This window comes from Periophthalmus magnuspinnatus, chromosome 24 (assembly GCF_009829125.3).
Source record: "Periophthalmus magnuspinnatus isolate fPerMag1 chromosome 24, fPerMag1.2.pri, whole genome shotgun sequence".
In the NCBI taxonomy this organism is placed as follows: domain Eukaryota; kingdom Metazoa; phylum Chordata; class Actinopteri; order Gobiiformes; family Gobiidae; genus Periophthalmus; species Periophthalmus magnuspinnatus.
In genome coordinates this window covers 13,003,304-13,026,796 of record NC_047149.1, presented here as the reverse complement: position 1 = coordinate 13,026,796, position 23,493 = coordinate 13,003,304, and the positions used below count along the sequence as shown (strand labels likewise).

Sequence of the window (23,493 nt, the reverse complement as noted above, 5' to 3'; positions counted from 1 at the left end):
ATTTTCAGGGCCTTTCAGGTCAGTGCTGATTGCACTATGTCATTAATGGACAATAGTGGGATGAATCAGCCTTTGTTTGTCTTAGATCTGATTTTTAAAAAAAAGAGAGAGGATTTCTTCAGATTCTGACCTGCGGGATTAAGACACGAGGTTGAGGACAGAGCCACTCATCTAGAGTAGTATGAATTTTCTAATATGTTGTTCAGCTATGTCTTTTTGACAGTTCACCACACATAAACTGGACCAGAAACAAAAAAAAAAAAAAGAAAACAAATATACAATCATGGCAGGATTCTCTTACTTAAACATCTTTATTCATTTGATCTCATTTGAAACCAGCACACTTGCATGAAATCTCCATGCCTCCTCATCTGCATTTACCTCAAATGCACCCAAAAGTAGCTCATGCATGTATCTTATTTCATTTCAAATATTAAGAAAACCATTACATCACCATAACTGAGATGCTGGTACTGAGGCTGCCTTGCTTTCTCTGTAGTGAGAACAGCCTTCAATGGTGCACTAGAATGACCTCATCTTTGGATCGATGCAGTGACCAATCTGTGGCAATAGAAGGCCCTCTGCTCCCACCTACAGACCAACTCAAGTACTGTCACATTACTATCTTGTTTTACCGACCAAGACAAAAGACACCATGATTTCTCATTCAAATGAGAAAAAGCAAAACAAAAATTTAAAATAAAGATGAGTGAGAAATTACAGTAAAAATAACAACTTAAAAGATACTATTAACCACTTAAAAGATACTATTGCACAACTAGTACAATTCTTGTAACAAAATATAAAAAAAACTCTATACAGATTTAAATTGAAACGTTTTGTCACAGTATGCTTGACTCTAGTAGACTATATAATAAGTAGACTATAAAATAATAGTAATCATTTATGCATTTATGTGTCATTTCCATATCTCTCCACAAGATGGCATTGGCTAGCTAATCTGAAGCACAGCTCTTTACCAGTCTGCTGCACCAGTTGAGTTTTCTTCAAAAACCTTTAACGACACACCAGCATAGAGTCCACAAGGGAGCGGTATTGCAACACCAAGATGGGCCCAGTTTAAGCAGAAAGTAAAACAAACTCTCTATAGAGGTACTTGGTTGCATAGAGGTAATATACCTTGCCTGTTCATACGTTTTTAAGGGTTTGCTTGTTTCTTGCTGTGCCTGCGGTCTCCCTCAGTCCAGTACTTCTCCGTCTGCATCTCCATCAACCTGGACACTGTTCGACTGAAGGCAAAAATCTCCTCTTCTGCAGTGAACAGAGACAGATGTTCACCTGCTTTCTGAAAAAAATAAAATAAAAATGACTGTATCAGTGGTGGAAAGAGTACTGAAAATATGTATTCAAAGAAAATAGAGTATAATTTTAGCCAAGTACTGAAACCAAATTTGTTAAAATACAAGGTTCACATGAAAAACACTCCAGAGGTACAATTTTATGTGTCTTTTATACATGACTTGATCAATTATTATATCATTGCGTGATAGATAAGTTTGCCATTGCCATACTGTGGAATATTCCAAGGAAAGCAACAGCCATGAAGACAAGCATATGGCAGGCCAAAAATATTAGTGTACCTTTAAGTGTAATTAACAAATGGTACATGCGATATGGAATGGTGTGAATTCAGCCTGGAAGACCTAACTGCGCTCCCACCTACCATATAGCTTCTCCAGAGTTTACCTGCTCCTCAGTCTTTATCACCTCACTCCAGTTATTTCTCCCTGCTGCTCACCGCAACTCCTCTTTGTCCAATCAACGACAAGTCTGCCAAACTTAAACCACTATCACAGTTTGTACCGCGCCCCACTTTCTTGCTAGCACCCCTTCGGCTTCTCATCATCTTATCGTCCCCTTCGCTGTCCTCAGCCTCACCACCTACAGGCCTCAGGCGAAAGACATCTCCTAAATGCCATCAAACTGGCCTGAGCTCCAGATATATAACTCATTCAATAAAGCTTACTAATACTTTTCTCTTTGTTTCTGTCTGAGTCTATCCATGTTGAATTACGTTCAGATATACTCACATCACTCAGTCCCAGATCGTCCAGTAGTTGTCGGTCTCTTTCGTTTCCACCAGTTCGGACAAAGAGTTTATGTAAAGGAGCAGCAGCTTGTATCACCACTCTCACCTGGATCATAGAGGCAAAAAAGTTTATTTGTTTAAGCTAATAACAAACAAATGCTCCAAATTCAAATAGATTTCAGTCAAAAATCAGATGTATAGCAGACAATACAAAAGTTGTGATAAACTAGTTCCAAGTTTCCTTATAACTGTTGTAATCCTTACCTTTCGATCATAGAAGTTGTCTATGAGTGTGGTGAAGCGCTTGGCCTCATCCTTCAGATCCAAGGTCATAATAGGAACATGACGAATGAAGACTGTGTCAAATGACCTGGCTATCTCCAGGTAGTCACCGGCTCCTAGAGGCTGAGAATAGAAGAGAAAAATAGAGAAAATCTGTTAAGCAAACTAATCAGGCATTAGATTAGGAAAATTATATGATAATAAATGTTTTTTTAAATCAAGGTGAGAATGCAGCCCTAGAAAAAATAAGAATGCACTGTGTGGATAAGTAACTACATACATATACCAAAAATACTTGGCAAGTGCGAATATAATTGTAAAAGCTGTTGTCATCATATAACTACCTGTCGTAGCTTTGTGTTCTTCTGCTTGAATTACTAGGATATCTTAATCTATTTCTTCAAAACAAGACTCTTCTTCAGTCAAGAATAGACATATGTTTGGGCCTGGGGTTAAACAATGATGAGATAAAATGTGTACAAAAACACACGCAGTAAAAAAAAAAAAAACAGTGGAGAGGAAATAAGGGGAAGAAACGAAGAAGTGCTTTGAAATTTAGCTATTTTTGATTAGAACTAAGTGGGGAAATGGAAAAAAAAATAGCAACATCATGTGGCAGTGATAAACATCGAGGAACTGAAAATGGCAACAACAGACCAGTCAGAAGTCATTCATTAAGTATTACTTTAGGTGCTGTTTTGAAAGGGAGTGCTATGAACTGTAAAAAACTGTGTTTCACGGTTGTGTGGATTCAAAACACTGGAGATGGACATTTGTGTAATTTAAAGCATGTTTAATATAAAATAAAAGTCATAAACTCACTTTTTCACACAGCTCTTCAAATGTGCAGTCAGCAACAGAGCCACAGGTCTTCCTCAGAGTCACCTCTCTGCCCTGGACATTGAGCACTCGAGGCACTATAGCTACAAAAATATTTTTTTTACACTGATATGTGTTTATGTGCAGTAATTCTCTAGTAATGTCTTGTCAGTATTAATAAAACTTGATACATTATTACAATACAAACCTTTAAAATTACATCTTACGTGTTATTATGTTCATAACCTAATATTAGCTATACATTCAGATTATAAATATATATTTCTAACATGAAACCATTCCAAAGATAATCCTGACAGAGAGGAGTAAACATAATATTATTACCATATTTTCTGTCCAATAATATTCCACAATATTGTACTATCTCCATAGGAACAAACTACAGATAAAGCTGAAGTCTTCTTACCACTCTTTTGCTGCAAGGCCAGCTCGTCAAACAGCATGTCTAAGAAGGCCTCAGACCCAGCCTCCTGAGTGCTGGAAGAGTTGCACACAAACACAGTCAAACATAATAGAGAATTAATAATAGGATATGAAATTAATAAAGCTGAAGTGGCTACATCAAACGGTGGTGGCGTGGAGTGCATGAGTGGGGAGGTGCTTAGCTTTTCACTCTGTCGCCAAAGAACAGGATGTTAGGCTGTAAAGACCAGCATTAGCCCATGAATGCGCGTCGAAATTAGATTGAGAAGTGTGCGTGTGTTTTAACTCCAGGTAAAAAGGCTGTGTGATGCACTCTATTTACATACAGTGAAAAGACCAACGCACTTGAAAGCCCCAATACTGAGATGAGCAGCAGTGGTCTAGTGTGGGTGAGTGTGTATGTGTATATGTAATGAGCAAAACAGAAAACTAGCTTTTAAAGCACTGCCATTTTCTCATGCTCTATTGATTCCTCTTTCACTCTTTTCACGGATCTCTCAAGGTAATGCAGGTCTTTATAAATCTTCCTGTTGCTGCACTCGTTATTTGTGTGTTTGGCTTCTCCTCGTGTACACCTAGCTTGTTGGCGCTATCTCTATTATTGCTTCTTTGCTGCCAAATAACCTTGTGATGAGTTGGCCAACAAACATGGGCTGAAAAGTGGCTACAGTGCTGTTGTATGTACTAAGGCCTAGTATTTATGACAGTCCACTTATGTGTGCAGGCACTTGTCATCCTGTTTTCATATTAGAAATCCTTGTCCATACATAAAGTGCATATGAAAATTCTTAAGGCTTACATTGTGCTATAAAATACAAACACAATAGAAGCTGTTTATGTAACAACAACAAATTAGAAACTAACAAACAGAATTTTGCCACAGTGGCCTAGAGTCCTAAAAAGTTCAAAATAAGATTTTGAATGTGGTTATAACAAAATGCCAGTGTGTAGCAAATATATCCCTATACAAGACTAGAAAAACTGAGATGGCATGTTTTTCTCAAATGGGGGCAGTGGTGGAAGAAGTACTCGATTTTGCTACTTAAGTAAACATACAGACACTGGAGCAAAAAAAAAAAAATACTCAGTACAAATTTTTTTTGTAAATGTAACAGTATCACATGAAAAAAATGAATGTGTTAAAAATAAACCCTCAGTCTTTTCAGCTAGTCTCAAACAATGATGAAAAATACTTTTACTTTTCAGTTCAGTTAAAAAATGTAGTGGAGTACAAAGTACAGAGACCTTCTCTCAAATGTAGTGAAGTAAAAATAGTACAGATAAATGTATATTTAAGTACAGTACTTTACTACTTTTCCTGTGTTGTGTTTCACGACTGATTAGGGGTATGGGGTCACCTATATGTACTTGTGCACATAGTAATTTTATTTTTAGAATCATCTCACCACGAATCAAATGTCTAGATGAGTTATTTTTGCCAAATTAAGATGTGTCAATTTGTGCTATAATAAATGACTTACAGATAGTAGAGTTTCCCTGCGGTTTCCATGTCCAGTGTCCGATAGTCAGTCCCAGTGTCCAGGTGGATGGTGTGGCAGTGCTTCTGTACAACAAAATAAAAAGTTAAGATTAGTTTCCTATTCAAGATTGTGAACGCATTACTCTTGGCCTCCGCCCTCAAAAGGCAGTAACAACAACTACAAACAAGTCTACAAAATTAACCTCTTTGTTTTTATACTATACATAAAGCAAGTACAATGCACTACTTTTAATTTGTCTTGAGTGTTCGGTTATTTAACTTCATTTTGGCTTGTCTGAATGTATAATATACTCTAGTTCATTTATGGTTGATAGAAATGTAAATGTTCTATTTGACTGTATGTAGAATGGGGTGACTGAGATGAGCCTGTGTCTGAGGAGGGGGAAGCCGACAGATCACAATGAGTGGGCGGACGAAGGAGTACGGACTTGACAATCCTCTCCAGACGATAATCAAGTAATGACCCGCATCCCAGCTCCATCTGATTATAAATATCTGCAGCCATCATCACTGCTGATTGTGTTACTGTCCTCTCTCAGGCTCCGCTCTCTCTTTCTCCATCTTTCTACTGTCACTATAGGAAAAAAGGACAGAGGACTAACTCAGTGATGACATTTGACATTTATATTATTTGTTGAATTTGCTCCTTTTTGGTTTCAAGTTGGTTTCATTGGTAAAAAGTTATATCAATGTTGCATGTATATACTTAAGGGTAATGAATGGTTTTGTTAATAATTGTACAGTGGTGGAACAAGAAATAAATATATTGGTGTTTAATATAACACATATTTCTCTAGATGAAAAAAGCAAATAGGTAAAGATTATTTGAACTCCAGTACAACCAATTCTAGTAATACAATAACTCCTAAAATACTACAATCATGTATGAAAATATAATGTATTAGTTAAAAAAACCCATAAAATTTAAAATTGTCCTGTATTGCCCCGCTCTAATTCAACATACCTTTATTGCACCTTTGTTACCTGTCAAATATTTGTTTTATTTCTGTGATGTTTCTTGTTTCTTTGTTTAAAAAGTTAAAATCCAAGTAAAGTTTACAGCTTAAAAGCTGCTTTTTCCAGTCTTTTCCCCTTCATTTCGGATGGGTCTATTTACCCGACGTGCAGGTCAGCCTGGGTTGATGAAATGACACCTCCCTTTTGTGCGTGGGGGAGGGAAGGCTCTGTCAGGTTGTTATTAAGTCTGATTCAGCCAATTGGCTCGGAGCAGCAACCCCGTTTGTGTGAGAGAAAAAGTTGACAGCGCAGAAGAATGCAGTATTTCCGTCGCCCTTGCTTTGTGATGATTACTAATTATTGAGCAGGCTCTGAGGAAGGGCCAGTGGCAGAAAATTCACTGATTTCATAGTGCAGTCCTCAGCCACCCGTGCCAGTTACCGCAGAGGGGTCCTTTCTCTGATGGAAACGGGGGAGGTGATGATTACAGTTTGCGCTGCACTCGCTGACATGAATCCTGTTGACGTCTTACACTGCCAGAGAAGTTTGAACTCAGCATCAACAGTTCATATCTGACAGAGGGAGCACATGGAAAAAATAGAACAATAGAGCAAAAGACAGCGGAGTGGATTTTATAAAATAGTTGAATAATTAAGTATGTGAAGTTAGGTTAAATTATTTTGTCCAGGCATTATGATCAGTTTGTAAGGTTTTAGGAAGGTTATAATAGTATTTGTCCACTACATATTTTCATAATTTTTTGAAGGACAGAAGGTTACTGGTCTTGATGGATGGTAATTTTTTTCTCAGTAAATTTGAAATGTACATACTTCTAGTTTTGTTTACTTTTAATTAAATATTTAAAATAAGATATCTTTAATTGTAAAATTGTATTACTACATTACTAACTGTAACAGATCATAGCCAGTGTTCAACATCACATTTTCAATTTCAATTGACAAATTATCATCAATCTTCCATATGTCACCTATATTTGTTATAGTATTGTCCACATAATTTGTACTTGTCCTACTCACAACACCCAACTCCAAATTAGCATCTCTCCTCTTTAGCCCCGCATGCTCAGAAAAGGACAGATGACAGTCATGAGAAACGCTGTCTCTTTAGAACAAAGTCATCCAAACACATGTAGCTCCCATCACCTCATTGTGCGACCTGTCCACTCTCTCTGGACGCTCCGTTTAGCATAAAAACACGGCCTTTCTCCTGTCCCTGCCTTTATGCCGTATCTCTCCTCTGTCCCTCTGCTCACCAAAAGTTGCTTTAGAGTTTTTCAAAGAGGGCGGCGTGCCATTGAGCTGCAACAAAAGCCAAGGATAGCTGACTATTGGGCCCAGATGAAGTCCACTCCCTCATTAAGCCACTGTGGAAAACATTTGATGATTTTTTTGTTTGGTCTGCGAGAGCATTGACCAGGGCCTCAATGAAACGCGGGGTGGGACAGCTCCAAAAGAAACCAAAAGGAATGAAGAGAGAGAGAGGGGGACAGGGAGGCGAAAGGTTGTCGACCATTCAAGCGTGTGTGTCTTATATAGAAGAAAAGAGGAAAGACAGAGAGGGAGAGCGGCCATTATGCGCTGGAGTTCTGGACGACTCTCATGACATCAAAGTGTCCGGGCCTATGGGGGTGGATCTGGTGATTTGCTTCATTCTTGGAGCAGCCAGGGGGATACGTGACAATGTGAACACCCTAATTACACCTAATGATCTATCCCCTAAAGTGTGACTGTCCCGGGACGGCCATGGTTTGTTCGGTAGGGTCATTCTCACAACCTTCCCCAGTCACTGCCGCTCCTCTCTGGGTAACTTTTTTTTAGGACTAGGCCCAAACGCTAACAGGACAGGAGACCCCCCACTCTCAGTCCCTGGGGAGAGCTAATAAAGAGACAAAACTGGAAAGAAGTGAGGGTGTAATGTCTGCACCTGACCAGCAGGGCCTCAACTGCACCAAAGGAAACAGAATCTGCTACAGTACTTTTCATCAAACTCTCTACACTTCAGTTTCATCAAGAAAGCCTTTAAAACAATCATACATAATTCAGAATAAATGCTCTATCATTGTGGAGGGGACAAGATCACTTTTGTGGCTCTCCCAACTTATGTTTTCACCAAGTTACCAGGAGAGCAAAATGATTACCTTTGTGTACAACTTGCATTATGACTTCAGTTTAGGAAATTGTATTTGTAAATTCCTGATGCATGCGTGACTAAGTGTAGTCATGCACAAAAATAAGAGAGCCATTAAATTATTGATATCAAATACATGTGAACTGCTCAAAATGTACACATAAAAATCATCTTAGAGGTGCACAAAACTGTCTTAGACACACACACAAAACACTGTTTTCACATTCACAGATCGGTAATTAGCGTGCACAAACCTCCAGCTACGCACCAGGACTTTTGACACGGATCCACCCTTAGGTGATGCATTTAGGGCCTGTCTAAAGCTGGGAAAGCTTGAGCTTTCCAAGTGGGCCGAGCACCACTGCTGTGAAACTATGTATAGTAAAATATAAACAGTATGAATAGTGTTATACATGATTAATGGTTAGTAGCTCTCTTATTTTTTTGCTTGACAACACTTAGTCACACACACATTTCAGAAATGGACACATAGAACTTCCTAAAGTCACAGACAAATAAAAAAAAAATGGCTACAATGATTTATGTCACAGACAAATCTAAATATTACACTTAAGTCATGCACAAACAGTGTAAATACTTTTGAATGGATTCTCTTCCTATGCCCTGAATTCCAAGTTCCATTATACCATATAAGCCATATAAGTATTGAGCTTGTATTTTAGCAATGTATATGGTTTTGTAAACGGTCCTTCTCATGGGATGGATATTGTTTCATTTTACAGGAACGGGAACAGTTTTTTAAGCACATATATTTTTTGTTGAGTTAAGCCCAAGACACAATTACAAGTCCACACCTCTGCAGAGCACATATGGACAGTTGTGCTATAAGAAGAACACAAGCCGAGGTTAATCATAGATTGTATAAGTAAAGAGGAAAAATATAAAGACAAGTTACATAAATCTAATTATCAGCTAAAAACATGTAGCCAGTGCCCTTACTATTCCTCCATGCGTGTGCGTCGGTCACCCAACATCAGCGACTACTGGATTGGGTCAGACCTTCAGTAGAGCACCTCTTCCCTCTGCAATCCTCAATTTATCTTCTGATTTTTATTTATTTATTTCTCCTCTCCCGCTAACTGCACAGCACATTTCCAATTATTAACAATGCCCTGCGCAAAAAAGCAAAGAAAAGTGCCACAAAAGGAGGGTTAAAAACAGCAGGGAATCCAGGGGTACTCAAAGTTGCCTCAGGGTTGTGTGCCTCTACCTCTCCACGTCCCATTGTGCTGAGCTGCAATCGAACAAGCGCCAGGAAAATAAAGTCACTATTCTGCTACAAAATATGGAGAGCTAACCTTGGGCGATAGAGAAGTACAGTGAGAGAATAAAGAACATGAAGATAGACTCTCTCTCCCTGTCCTCTTCTAAGTTACAATGTAGACATAAACACGGTCCATTAAAACAGACCCTTCAAGTAAACCATTTAGAGTATGTTTTTCACTATAGGTACTAACAGACGCTGTGACAACCTATAGAGTCTATCATTGGCTTTACAAGAGCAAAAGCAATGGTTTGTTCACTTTCTTTGTGCATTTATCAGAATAGCTACACAAAATTTAAACTGAGCATCAGATTTTGTCATTGCCCTCGAAAAATGTGAAGTTCCATACAAAGAACAAAACAATTATAGGGTTATGTTTATGGAAGAATATAGTCAATATATTTTTGAGAATTGCCCATTTAATATGGTAAGGTAGAGTCCAACTTTACATATATTTGTCTAGCTATCAGAAAGTCATTGATGTGATACATACTGAAGGTATGAAGAAGTAAAAGTGGCACCTTAATGATAGGGTTCATAAGATTAAGGCAGATGCCCATCCTGATGCAATAGGGCACGTACTTTCACTAAACACAAAACAAATGTAACTATTAAGAATAAGGAATTTCAATAATTTTGAATACACAAATGTGCATCCATGTGGGGGTGAATGGCCTCGAAATAGGGTGCATATAATGAGAAGTCAATGGTTAAATAAAGACATCATCCCACACAGACAGAGGCCACGGATTAACCTCCAGTCTTTTAGCTCAGGTGATAGGGAGGAGAGGTCAAAGGTCATTCTACACTTTATCATACCATCAGTTAGTCCATCCACTGCTATAGAGAAACACTCAGCCATACACCCACCAGTCAAAGCTGCACCAGGACCCAAACCTCCAGCATCGTATCCCACAATTCACCGCCTTAGAGGTGAGCTAGTTAGCGCTGTGACCTCCCTAAAACACTGCTTTGACTTTACAGAGGGGACTGCTAAAGAGAATGGGCCCAAACCCCCATCCAAGCAAAACCAGATGTCCCGACAAAGGAGAACACAGTGCCCTGAAAGAGAGGAGGCCAAGAGGGACAACAGGCATTCAGGAGCACGATGAAGTCCGGGATTAGAGGGGGCAAGGGTGGTGCGGGGCCAGGGCGGGGCTGGGCTGGGCTGGGAATGGGAGGGTGCAAGTTTGTAAGAAGGCGCTAAAAAGGGAGATGATGAGCCATAGCAATGTTTAGATTGTTAGGGGTAGGTAGGGCAACATCATCAAATTAAAGAGGAGGCCAAACTTCTTCAGAATTTGACCCAGGATGTGACAAACACCAATGCTGTGTTTGAGGCCAGAAGGCTCCTTGGGTCTCCTCAGGATATCCCTTCATGTTTTCAGGTAATTTATTTGCACTATGATGTACTATGTAGCTTTTCTATGAGGACATGTTATTACTTTGCCTTGAATGTTCTACTGCATGGTATTAAACATATTCATCTCCGTGGACACAAGCATGTGACACCTGCAAGCAGAGTAACAGGTCAGATCTGTGGAGAGGCGACCCTGCTAGTTAGAACGTATGTTTTTCACGCTACTTTTAAGCAATAAAAAACCTATGACTGTAATTGAATAAATGTAAGCAATGGAGACACGAAAATTACAGACTCACCATTAGAAAAGTTGCATTGTAGACCTTTAATAACTAACTCAAAATGTAATATCCTTATCTGTATATAAACATGAAACGTTGCCCTCTTATCATATCCAAAACTCATCGATTTGGCTCTTTCATAGGCCTTGTCCCTGAAGAGAGCAGACCTTCCTCACTGGTTCTAGCCCTTAGACTAGTGATGGAGTTAGTCACCAAAGCCATTCATGGCAGCCCTCTCCAAGCTCCATCAGACTGTCAAACATCTTCATCACCAGAGGCAGAACTGAAGAAGTCTGTGCTGTTTGAAGCCCAAACCACCACCCCAGAGCCTCCTCCTGTGTCTGAAATGTGTACAAAGGCCACCACAGATGTTCATAAGGCTGCTGTATATACTATAAGCTCCATTTTACAAACCTTGCAGTGTATAGAGGATTGTGAATTTCCAAATTTATGACAAAATATCCTAATACAAATATGAGGATTGCAAAGACCACTTTTATGTCAAGTCTAATAAAAGATGGAAGAATGCCCCTCTGCTCTGTTCCAAAATGCAAACCACAAATTATGATGCAATTATTAACCATTTGATCACTCCAAAATACATGAATGATCATCAGTATAATGGTAATACCTGTTTAACTTGCAAAGCAGATTTTTTTTATTTTGTAAAACAGCTGCCTGGCTCCCTCTCTCTCTCCCCTCTGGTCTTCCTTTTCAAGCCTTTACTTTTGAAATGCAAGTGGCAGCATGGGTCAGTCACTCCATTCACATTACCTGTGCGCGCTGTCTCTCCTATATCCCTACCTTTCTGCCAGTTTGTATGAGTCTTTTAGTGTGCTCTGGTATGATCAAAGACGGCTTTGTGACACTGTGATGGGTATATCCGAGGAGCAGGAAAACATCAAACCACCAAAGTTACAAAAGACAGACAGGAGAAGGGCACACAGTGTTCTGTGTACAACCACAAATTTGAACATGCAGCACAACACATATATAAAAAAGTTAATGTCATAATTATCTTGCAATACATTCTACTGAGAAACACAGACTTAACATGTTTTTCCTCGTCATGATACGCAAGTGTCGAATGTCGATTTGAGAATACTTTATTAAAATGATTTCTGGAACCATTCCTGACTCAAGCAGTTAAATCCAGTCCAAAATAATGTATCACAGCCCCCCTTTTCATAACAGAACATAAGAGAATTGACTTTCCTACAATTTGTTGCCAAGAATGAGCTGCTCAGTTTCTTTAATGGCCAAAGCAAAAGCAGCATCTATATCCACCTATGTTGAACCTACAGAGATTTGTATATCATATTTACACAGCATAAGAGTATATTTTGGATGGGTGCTGGAGTTTGTTTTGTTGTCGTTTTTGTAAACACATGAATAAATTAAAAAACAGGACATGACTCTGTCTGTACCTTGAGCATGTCGATGAAAGGCAGGAACGTGTCTCTCTGAAGTCCGTTTTTGTACAGATCTGAAAGAGGAAGAGAAGGGCCTGTATTAGCGCTGCTGTTTAGCCTCCTAATAATGTCATTCCCCTGTTGCAGATTGGCACATAAAGTGGCTATTGATGAGCTGATAAATGGGTGGGGAAGGCACCACAAAAGCACCCGGACCGGGGCTAGAAAAATGGATTTCTGTACCGGCAGCAACATAAAATTCATTACATTCCCAAACAATAGTGGCGAGAGAAAAGACTGTCCCTTTTCAGCGTGGACAATGTCCACAGCAGCCCAGTGAATAGGGGTTTCAATTAGCTCGGCTGGAACAAATTACATCTGAAGTAGCATCCCTGATAGACAGATAAAACAGATAGGGATTCACACACAAACGGGACAAAGGCACACTGGCAGCGAGGCTTAAGCTCTGTCCAGCTGCGAAATGCTAAACAAGTGGTTGTTGTTGATGTTTTAGCGTTAGTTTACTACATCGGGACCTGACGCACACTTTCTGTAATGGATGCTTGTACTGGGCATATGACAAGACTGATAACCTATGGCAACTGTTAATATAAACTTTGAGTTATTCATTACGTTTTGATGTCACTTTCTATAAAGTAAGGTCCATTTATAAAATGCCAAGGCCACCTTTATTGTTACATTTATTGTAAATGTAGACTATATGTTTGCAACAAGACAGAATTGATCAAATTTGATACAGACGTGGTGGTAAAGTAAACTATGTTTACAGACAGACAAAACTGTATATGCGTTGTTGTTGTTTTTTTAAAATAACACTGGCTACAAACTTTGACCTTTAGTTTATTTGAATATATACTTGATCCATTAGCTTGCACTCACTTTCAAATGAACTACAATAAGAGTATTTGTGAGTCATCTCACTGACATAAAATAGAGCCTTGCTGAGGCCGCTGCCGTGGTGACTGTTCAATTAAGAAGAGCCATAAATGTATAATGTATGCAAGCTCCTGTTAACAAATGGCCCCTATTCAATCCTTTAACCTTCTTCAATCTGATATAACTCCATCAGTAGAACCAACAAAACCAGCTCAAGATTTATTTCCTTAACACATCAATAAAGATGTAAAACATACGGCTTTCATGTGTGGGCGCCCCTTATGGCTTTCATAGTTCCATTAACCCAGTAATTAATACAGAGAAGCCCATCTACTCAAGTTTACTGCTTTGTTCTTAAAAGCTAGTACATATAACAGACGTGGGCTTCTCCAGGAAAAGCATATTACAGCCTTACACTTTAGTCTCACTTGAGGCTTTGACATCACTATCTTCTTAACACCTGACAAACATGATTAGCATCAACATCAGTCTGTTTATATTAAATACATCATCAAAATATGACTAAACTAAGTGAAAAGTGTCAGAAATTAATATTAAGGAGTTAAGCAAACATATTATTCTACTATGACCTATATATTGCTTTTGACCCATTATCTTCTCCATTTCTTTGCTTATTTGGAAGAATGTAGAGGACATCTTAATAAACAGTAACATTTAACAAAACCTACACCTTAATTTAAGTCTAAAATGCCAACAATTGATTGGTATAATGATAAAGAGTTGACATAAATGTAACTTTTTGCTTTCACTGTCACACTGCATGTTTAGACAAGGACAAGGACAAGGCATCAGGCACAAATCACACACCCGTTTCACCTATTACAGTTTAGGACTGTTTTTTTTTCCAAACTATTTCATTATTAGAACTAGTAGGTGCAGTTATAGTGTATTAGCAGGTAACAGCTGGACCTCAGTGAACTTAACAACAAAGTTCATTATTTTTTCATGACTAAGATTAAGGTACACTTGAGTTTGGACTTTGGAGGAATGACTTTTTTGTTGTTCAATGGCCATGAATAAAAGTCTATCATGTTAATGTTCATAAAATCAATACTGAGATTGATTTTTATTTTGTTTTTGAGAATAAAGCCTACTTCATCTTTAGTACTACTATGGAATCAGTGCTTTAAATTGAGCTCAGTATTTAGGATCCAGTTCTTCCATGATCATAGTCCTGCTTTAACCTACCATCAGGAGCTCTGTTGGATGTTGCCACCACCACCACTCCTGTTGTGAACAATGTCTGGAACAGCTGCTTCAGGATCATGGCGTCTGCGATATCGGTCACCTGACACAAGCACACAACACAGAGGCACAAGAATGTGAGGGGCCACATTGATTTGCTGCTTAAAACATCTTTCTCCCTGATGTTGCCTGTGTGCGCTTAAGGTCAAACCACGCCACTGACACTCCATGTTGATTAGTGTCATTCAGGTACTCTCATTCAGGCCTTTGTGTGTCTGCTCATGACTATTCACACATAGCACATGCGTACATGCACGTACATACACGGACATTCACAAACATACATAAACATCCACAAGCATAGACAAATATACACAAACATACAAGTACATACTCAAACATACACAAACATATATGAACGTACAGGTACATACACATACATATACATACACACACATACATACGCGAACATACATGTACAGACACATATATACAGACTGTAGCCTCTTGAAGACTTGATATATAAGACAGTGACAGAGAGAAAAGCAAGAAACACAAAGGTAATGTCTGTGATGTACAATGACTGTGGAGTATTAAACATTATACTCTGATGATTTAAATTAATCAAATGTATGAACTGTACTGAATATAGTGTAATGATTCTAATGGTTTTTATTTTTCCATGAATATGGAACTAATATAATGTGATTTTATGGTGGGATTTGTAGTTTTAAAGGAGCCCGAGAAGACTTTCTACCAAAAGCAAATAGAGTTCCAAATAAATAAATAAAATAAATAAAGAATTTTTGTGGCTATGTGGGAGTGAGATGAAATTATTGCAATACATTTTTTCTAGGACAAATCTGTCCTATCGATTGGATGCACTGTTGACTGTTATGTCTAGATAGTATATACTCTCGGAAATATGTCAGTAATTACCTTTTGTCAAACATGCTGTAACCCTGTGAAAACCAATTCATCCTCAACAATTTACGAAAAGAAATATTTAAAAAATATCTACATTATGGGGAATGGAGTGTTTTGTGCAACTCTATACAAAGTTGACCATGGCCATTTAAAGCCACATAGACGAGCCCCATACAAGTGCTACAAGGTTATAAAAGCTCTGCACAAAGGCCTGTCTGCTGCCTTTTTCATCTCCATCATCTACATTAAACAAAGGCGTGCTGCAGCGATGGAACAAGGCCGCTCATGACTCTGGGCTGACACATGAAGAGCTGTGGCCTTTCCATTTAGAAAGACAGGACTCTCACTTTTGTTCCCGCTCTCTTGTGTCCCCTTCACCTCCCTTGTTCTTTGAGTATTGGCAGAGGAGAAATCATGCGCATCGGGCAATGTACCTAGTTATTGAAGTGCATAATATAAGCTACTCGCAGTAAAAGACATTGAATAAACGCAATGACAGTAAAATAAAAACGGCAGCCATATAGAGTTAGTTCATATTAGATTAATAGTAATTAAGCCACATTAAGCTTGACAACTAACTCAACATTATAACTATTCAAGTGATTGGTAAGAAGATAATCAGTTGGATCACAATTACAGTGTTAGACAGTATAAAGAAGACCCAGTCACACTATTTCTTTATGAAACTCCAGGCAGGACTAGGCCTTCAAGCACCCATTTCATAAACAGGTCTGTGGTGGTTTGAGTAATTACACAATCTATAGTGGTGTGGTACAGGTAAACAATTTAGCAGATTGTCATAAATTATCTCAGGATGTAATTTATATTTCACAGTCTTGAGTGTAATGTTCAGGTCCAGAGCCTCTATTATCAGAGGGACCCTTCTCACAAACTTTCAACACTCAGTTCTAGATTAATTTACAGTGAACAAAAAGTGTGTTTCATCCCTCAACAATAATTAATAAAGCCTTGATTGTAGGGTTCAATCCAAAAGTGGACAGCCTAGTTTACTGCATTATCGACAGTATGAGATAATGGCTCAAAATGTTTTGTGTTACGGCGATTACCAAATCCCAAAATCCAAGATAAAGAAATCTATTCATTTAACACAACATTTGGACATTTAAAGAAATCAAGATGTGTTGAACAAAAAGAAGGAGCGCCTCTCCTCCTTGTTTTCTCCCTCTCTGCCTCTCAGCTACTTTCTTGTGTACAGCAGGCACTTCTGAGGGCCATACCCACAGCATACGCCTCTTTTTATCCTCTGGAGGGTCTTCTGCTTTTGCATATTAGCCCCGCTGCCCCTGCCAATACTTGATTAACATTTGTGCCCTGATTTTGCTCTAAGCAGAGGTGACTAGGGGGCATCAAATGAGTAGAGGGTGTGCGAGTGGCTGTTGTAATGAGAATCAAACAGAAAAAAAGCCAAGTCGCTCTACAAAGGGGGGCCCTATTTCCGGCAACCGCTGGATTTGATTTTCATATCAAAAGAATCATTTAAAACTGACCTTTTAGGGAACCCTGGTTTGTTTTTGTTCATGAAACCTGGGTATATTCTAAAGGGGTATACTGATTGCCAAATTAAATGAAGGGTGTCTGAAAAAAGGTAAAGGTGGCACTTGTGCAAAGACAAAAAATCTTCCATCAGCCAATGCCGATATTCAAATGAGCATCCAATTACTAGCTACGTGTGTGCCAAATTAAAGCTCTTTTGATGTTATAGCCTATTTATTTACACAACCTGTGAGTGATTTTGCCAAGGCTGTGCGCTGACTGGGGGTGCTCTGAGACAATGCCGCTCAAGCAGTTTCTTCTCACTCATCTTCTGCCTCATCTTCTGGGTTCCTCTCAATGGCAAGTATTCATCAGGAGGAGGCCGTGTGTGTGGTGGGGGCCACAAAAGGAGGATGGGAGGGAGGTGGAGTGGGGGGCACAAATTACTGATAATGGCATGGCGCTAATGAAGAGAATGGAGAAATGTCATTAGCATTTAAGAGGATAAGATCTCATCTGACCCGCCGCCGCTAGTCGCTTTCTAGCTCCACTCACTTAAGGAAGCACTGATACCCACTGCCTTATTTGCATGGCTGAGTGGTGGAAGATGCTGATTGGTGTGCTGGCCCCCCTCAAGCATCCCCCTTAAATCCTTGCAACCTCTTATTTATGCATCACAAACAACTACACACATGTCCCTCTCCATTCAAGCCAGCAGTAGCAACAGTCGACAAGTGAAAACAGCAAAGCAAGGCGCGTCGGCAAAACAAAACAAATCAATGAGAACGCCACAAACAGCGCGGCCAGTTTATAATGTGAAAGACGCCAGGGATAAAAGCAGCAGCTCTTGATCCTTGCAGATGCATTGATAAGCACAAAGGAGAGCAAGCACACCTTCTGTGACCTCTGCCCTCCTCGGTATTAACAGTAATGATATCAGGAAGAACAACAGTGCTGCTAAAAGATGTGTGTGTTTGACTAATAATACAGACTCCACTCCTTTAGTCCTCTATGAATGACTAAGTAACAAAGAATAGATAGGGTCTCGCTAGTGATGCTCTCCTGGAACACCAAAAGATGAAATGCTGTGAATATCTGTTACACTAATGAATCAAAGTGCCTTTTAGTTGTCTATATTCAGTTTTCAAACAGCCTGTCTAGATCAGCAGTAATGGCTTTGGGGCCAATTAGCTGAATGTATGAGCGTAAACACATAATAAGGGGGCATTCACTGACTCACCTGAGCATAGTAATAGCAAAATGTTTTATATTACAGAATAATACACAGGTTTAGACACATTACACAGTTATTCAGTTATGTCATATTGCTGTACATGTACTTGGCCACTAGATGTCCCCAGTTATGTTTTAACTTTCAACAGTACCAACAGGCTACAAGTTTCACACATATTGCCACCTTTATACAGAGGCATGGGGAAAAAATATATTCAATTTTATATTTGTTGTTTATTTACAACCATCTGTAAGGATTTTCATACAATTTTATGGATTTGAGAATTGCTGAAAACCATATTCTTCCATTACTATTACTATAACAATTATTTCTTCAAAAATCTAGTAAACCTTTTTACTATGAGACAAGCAAGCTTCCCACTGTTCCACTGTGAAAAGTCTATATTAAATAAGTTACAATAATAAATAAATAAATACAAATTGTGGGAAAACATGACTCAAATTATTTTGTAAATAAAATAGAAAAACAAAGTAGTGTTGCATCCAATTGGAATTGTTTTGTATTTGTTAGTTTAAGTTTAAGCTTACCTTTCATAAGCATATTTTGTACAAATTAGGTTGGTATATTCATGCTTTTGTTTTAAATATTACTGAATTAATATTCAATAATGCTTTCAAATATTAGAAAGTTTCACACGCAATACACACACAAACTCACCTGAAACTCATCGAAACACAGGAGGCAGGTTTCGGCACCGATCTCCATGGCGACCGGTGCTATGGGGTCGTAGGTGAACATTTTCCCGAGCCCTCTTTTTGGCAGGCTTTGTTTCCTCCGATGGATCCCTTTAAAAGCAGCACACACAAACGTCAACCACATCTTAGTGCACACCTGCATGGCCAACCCAGACCCACTGACAATACTGAATAGAGCGCTAATTTCACCTGCGTGCATAATAGTAGGCAATTAACGGCGCGGCTTTAGGACAAACACAAGATAAATATAGGATGGACGCCACATTTGGAGTCACTAAACTGCAATAAAATCTCAAGTAGCAATTGTTTTGTTATTACTGAGGAACATATGTGGAAACTAACTTCTGTGGATGGCCAACATGAAGTCGTTGAAATGCACCCTCTTTTTCTGTTGATTTTGGACATGGGAATAGAACAAGTCCATCAGCATAGTTTTTCCTGAACCTGTAAAGAAAAAGAGACAAAACACACATTTATAAAACACAATAATCGTTTTAATGATTGAAAACTAAACCATTTAAAATATGGGAGTAGGTATCTTCAAATGCTATAACTTGTTGAGCTAGAGTTATTCTATAATTCCTTATCAAAATTAAGAATTAATACACTATATAAGTTATAAGTTCGATATCGAAGTTTAAATAAATTTTTTAAGTAAAAACAAGTAAACAACCTACAAAAACATCAGCCTAAAAAAATGTATTTTGCACTTGCTATTTATGTTGTTAATGTATTTTCTTACCCACATCTCCATAGATATAGAAGCCTTTGGGGGGTGGAGGCAGCTGAGTGGGTTCTTCCTTCAAATGATAATAAACATGCAAAATTACTCTGATTATATTGTTAACTTCTTTATGTAGTATTTATGAGAACAACTACTCACCCAGAAGTTAAGTCTGGGATTCTGCATAGATTATTTGCTTATTTACAACCCCAAGACGCTAAACAGTTGACCTACATAAACGTAGTTGTTTTATTCATTACCATATAAGACCAAATCACGATTTGATAAACAGAGTATGCTGAGGCATTAAGCCACCACTACAGTGCGAGGTTTCACATTCTCCAGACTAACCCGCTGCAGGGGACGAAGACAAAGGGGATCTAATCAACAAGACAAGCCAGGGTTCCCACGAAAGAAAAGCATCATCAGTGGAACAATGGGGGGATTTGTCAGACAAAACGGAGAGGGCTGGATGAGGCTCTATTCGAGATGGAGTGGACTTGTCTGTGCGGCCCGTTTAGAGCTGCTAATTGTGATATGGTACTGTTGCATTGAGGTGCCGCTGGAAGTCATTGTGCTGCCTGCCTCCTATCATCAAAAGGTCCCTGCTTCAAAAAAATGCCTTGTGTTACTAAGTGCAGAATATTAAATAGCCCAAACATGTCAAAGGCTTTGTTAGGACACACTGAATACAAAAACCTACACACAAAACTAAATTTGAAACAAAATCCTAAACATCCAAATCAAGACATGTGAATGGATTGTGCACCAATATAAGTAATAAACATTATTTGTAAAGAAATAATTTGACATTTAAATCTAAAATGATATGACATGGCATTTCTGATATGTCTGATAGAAAAAAGTATTATTAAGAATCACGTTATCATGTTAAGTGATTAATGTAAAAAAAAAAAAAAAAGTTCTGTACCGAAGGTCACTTTAGAGGTAAAGCAGAGTTTTTTTTTCTCAAATTTGTATTTCATAAAATAAGTACTCAATGTCCTAACACATTTCCTGCAGAATAAGGTGCACTTGACTCTGGTAAATGCAGACAATGGTCAATTGAAAACTAAATGAAAAGCAAACTTGTTATGCCATCCTCCGTCTCTGTGCCCTGACCATGCCTCTCCACTGCCTTGTCTCTCCAATGACTGCCCAGAATGGAGTGACATACTGGAAGAGCAACAAGTCTTTCCTGTCTGCTTTGGCATAACAGACTGTGACTTCTCCCTGACTTCCCAAGCTGCCCTCTGCTATTGTGGGATAATTGTCAGTGGTGGCTGGCAGCCATTTTGCTATGGCAGAGTGGAGAAGGACAAGGCTGTCCCTCATGAACTGTTGTCTAGCTGCGATCTGTAGCCCTGTGTCACCTCCTGCTAGAGCAGATAGACTTGCACATGAGTGGTTCACATGCGGGACATAGCCATTGCCTTTGTCTCAGCAGTGACTTCATACGCACAGCTACTAACAGCCTTGATGTTCATTGCACTTGAATAGAAGAGATCTGTGAGAGTGTGAGAGCTTAGTTTAGAAGTAAATATACAGTGCACAGAACCACTGTATGCAAACCTGACTTGAGAGTGGCTCCTTAGAAACAATAGCCCATTGTTGGCTGACCACGCTACGTCAGGTCAATATTAAGTCAAGTGTACCCTCCTCACAAACTTGGTCAGTTAGTGAGGACAATGGCGGCACTTTCACAGAGAGTCCAGACACCAAAAGGACAGTGATATGACCTGATCCAAACTCAGAATAATTGCACTTCGAAGTCATTGTCTATGGATGATAGAGAAACAAGGTGCACTGAGAGAGGTGGAGGGGGTGGTGTTGATAGCGTAACACCAAAGTATTTGTCACAGTCCTGAATCAAAAGCAAAAAGGACAGGAGTGGCAGAGACAATAGGGATCGCCTCATTACTGCATGGGACGGTGAGAGAATGAGAGGGGTGCTGGGACGGGCCCAGCGGGAGGTCTGCTCTGTTCCCTTCCAAAATCTCTGCCTAACCCTATGTGTTTGTGCCAGCTAAGCGACAGAAAAACTCCCAACGTGACATACGGGACAGTCATCTCTCCTGACCTAAAAACAACAACAGCCCCCTGCATTACACTGGTCCCAAACTCACATGTACAATACAGTTCCCATAACCCTACCCTCCCTTTGACCTGGACTCATAGTCACCAGCATTAAGGCCACAGTACATTGTAAACTCATTGGGCCATTCATGGGCTGGATGTCAACACAAGTTACCAAAACAATTACAGTTTTTTGAGAATAATTACACAGAGAAATTTGTAGAAGGGAAAACCAGAAATAAAGATCTGAATTTAATTCACATGAGACATGTACCGCAGAGATGCCAGGATTATTTGGTTAATTCCACTATCATTATCATTATTCCGTCTACAATATAGTTGAGCTAAGAACTAATAATCATGAATTATAGAAACAAATTTACATTGATTCAATGCAAACTGCACTCCAAACAAATAAACCTAGACATAGTGTAGGTCTGATATCATAAATCATGTACTAGAGGAATTGCAATGTATTAGACAGTGAGGATAGACGAAATGGAAGTAGTACGTTGTGATGTCTTTTCTCACCATAATCATCATGAACACTACATTTTTATCTTGTCCTCTATTATCCCTGAACAAAAATGTCCTAATTTTCTCATATCATTGATTTTATAGTTGCAAGTTCAATGTTATAGTAAGAAAAATATGCTTTGGACATTTGGTTTTACTAATTAAATTATTAAAACCGTCTCTTTTAAGAGTACCTTTTTAGGAGCCAGTGATCCTGTAGTGAAGTCTTTCCCTTCATCTTGTGAATCCTTCGCAGAAGCAGCAGGTGGACTGTGGTACATGCTGTTGCTGTAGTCCATCAGAGCATCCTGCAGCTGCGCCATTTGAAGGAGCACAAGTCTCTGTTGCGTGTCTCTCCGCAAACATCCACTCTGGACCAGCCGATCATAGTGGTCCTTTATGGGGACACCGGGGACCGCAAAGGAATCCGAGCAATAAAAGGATTTGCGCCAATATCTGTAATCTAGAAAGTGTCCGAGGTTAAACTAGCAAGTAAACGAATGCACACCGCACACTTTAACAATAGGTATTCGTCCAAACCATCTACTTCTACAGATGTATTTAATGCACGACGAAATATGATTTTGTCTCGTTACCTGATTTGAGTCGAGAACGTATGAAAGTATTTGCAGTGTCATTTAATAAAACTTTAAGTAAGCGTCCATAAGCTGCTGGTGTCGTGTAAGCCGCCATGATGCTTCAAAGTGACAAATCTTTATTGATATTCACGTGAACAGAATGTTTCTTCAGTCCTCTGTATAAATATAAAAAAATGGTTTATAATTAATTAATAACCTAATTATTATAAACGTTCCAAGTATATAAATTGGTTAAATTTTAACGATATTTTACCATATGGTAACCCATTTATTGTCGGAGATGTATGTCATAAGCTAACTACAGATGATCAGATAACCGACATCTTCACGGCCTGGGGCATTTGTAAACAAATAGTACCGCAGGTGATCGTCCCGTCAGCTGAACCTCAGCTGATCGGAAGCACCCCGCTACAGAGGTGGCGACGACAGAGAAATGGAACAGGAACTCTGATGAAAAGATTTCAAAATAAAATAAAATGGAATTTTAAGTACATCGGTGTAATGTAAATGTGCATATCTGTGTTTGAAAATAAAATATATTATTTCCTAAATTGAGCATGCAAAG

The 23,493-nt window shown here is 38.9% G+C and overlaps 1 protein-coding gene across 2 annotated transcripts; it reads right to left on the bottom strand.

Annotated features, from left to right (window-relative positions):
- Positions 1-286: 286 nt before the first annotated feature.
- afg1lb (AFG1 like ATPase b) lies at positions 287-23,075 on the bottom strand. 2 transcript variants are annotated; one of them, XM_033991230.2, is made up of 13 exons: positions 22,926-23,075; positions 22,524-22,792; positions 19,756-19,813; positions 19,356-19,457; positions 18,976-19,103; positions 14,646-14,745; positions 12,555-12,613; positions 5,077-5,159; positions 3,579-3,649; positions 3,155-3,255; positions 2,315-2,455; positions 2,052-2,156; positions 287-1,306 (listed from the first exon to the last, which is right to left on the bottom strand). In XM_033991230.2, exons 1-13 carry the CDS (start codon positions 23,020-23,022, stop codon positions 1,160-1,162), a joined length of 1,461 nt encoding a protein of 486 aa, XP_033847121.1. In that variant the 5' UTR covers positions 23,023-23,075; the 3' UTR covers positions 287-1,159. The 2 variants fall into 2 exon arrangements, with proteins under 2 accessions (XP_033847121.1, XP_055088274.1); XM_055232299.1 differs by lacking the exon at positions 287-1,306 and adding an exon at positions 1,851-1,929.
- Positions 23,076-23,493: the final 418 nt, after the last annotated feature.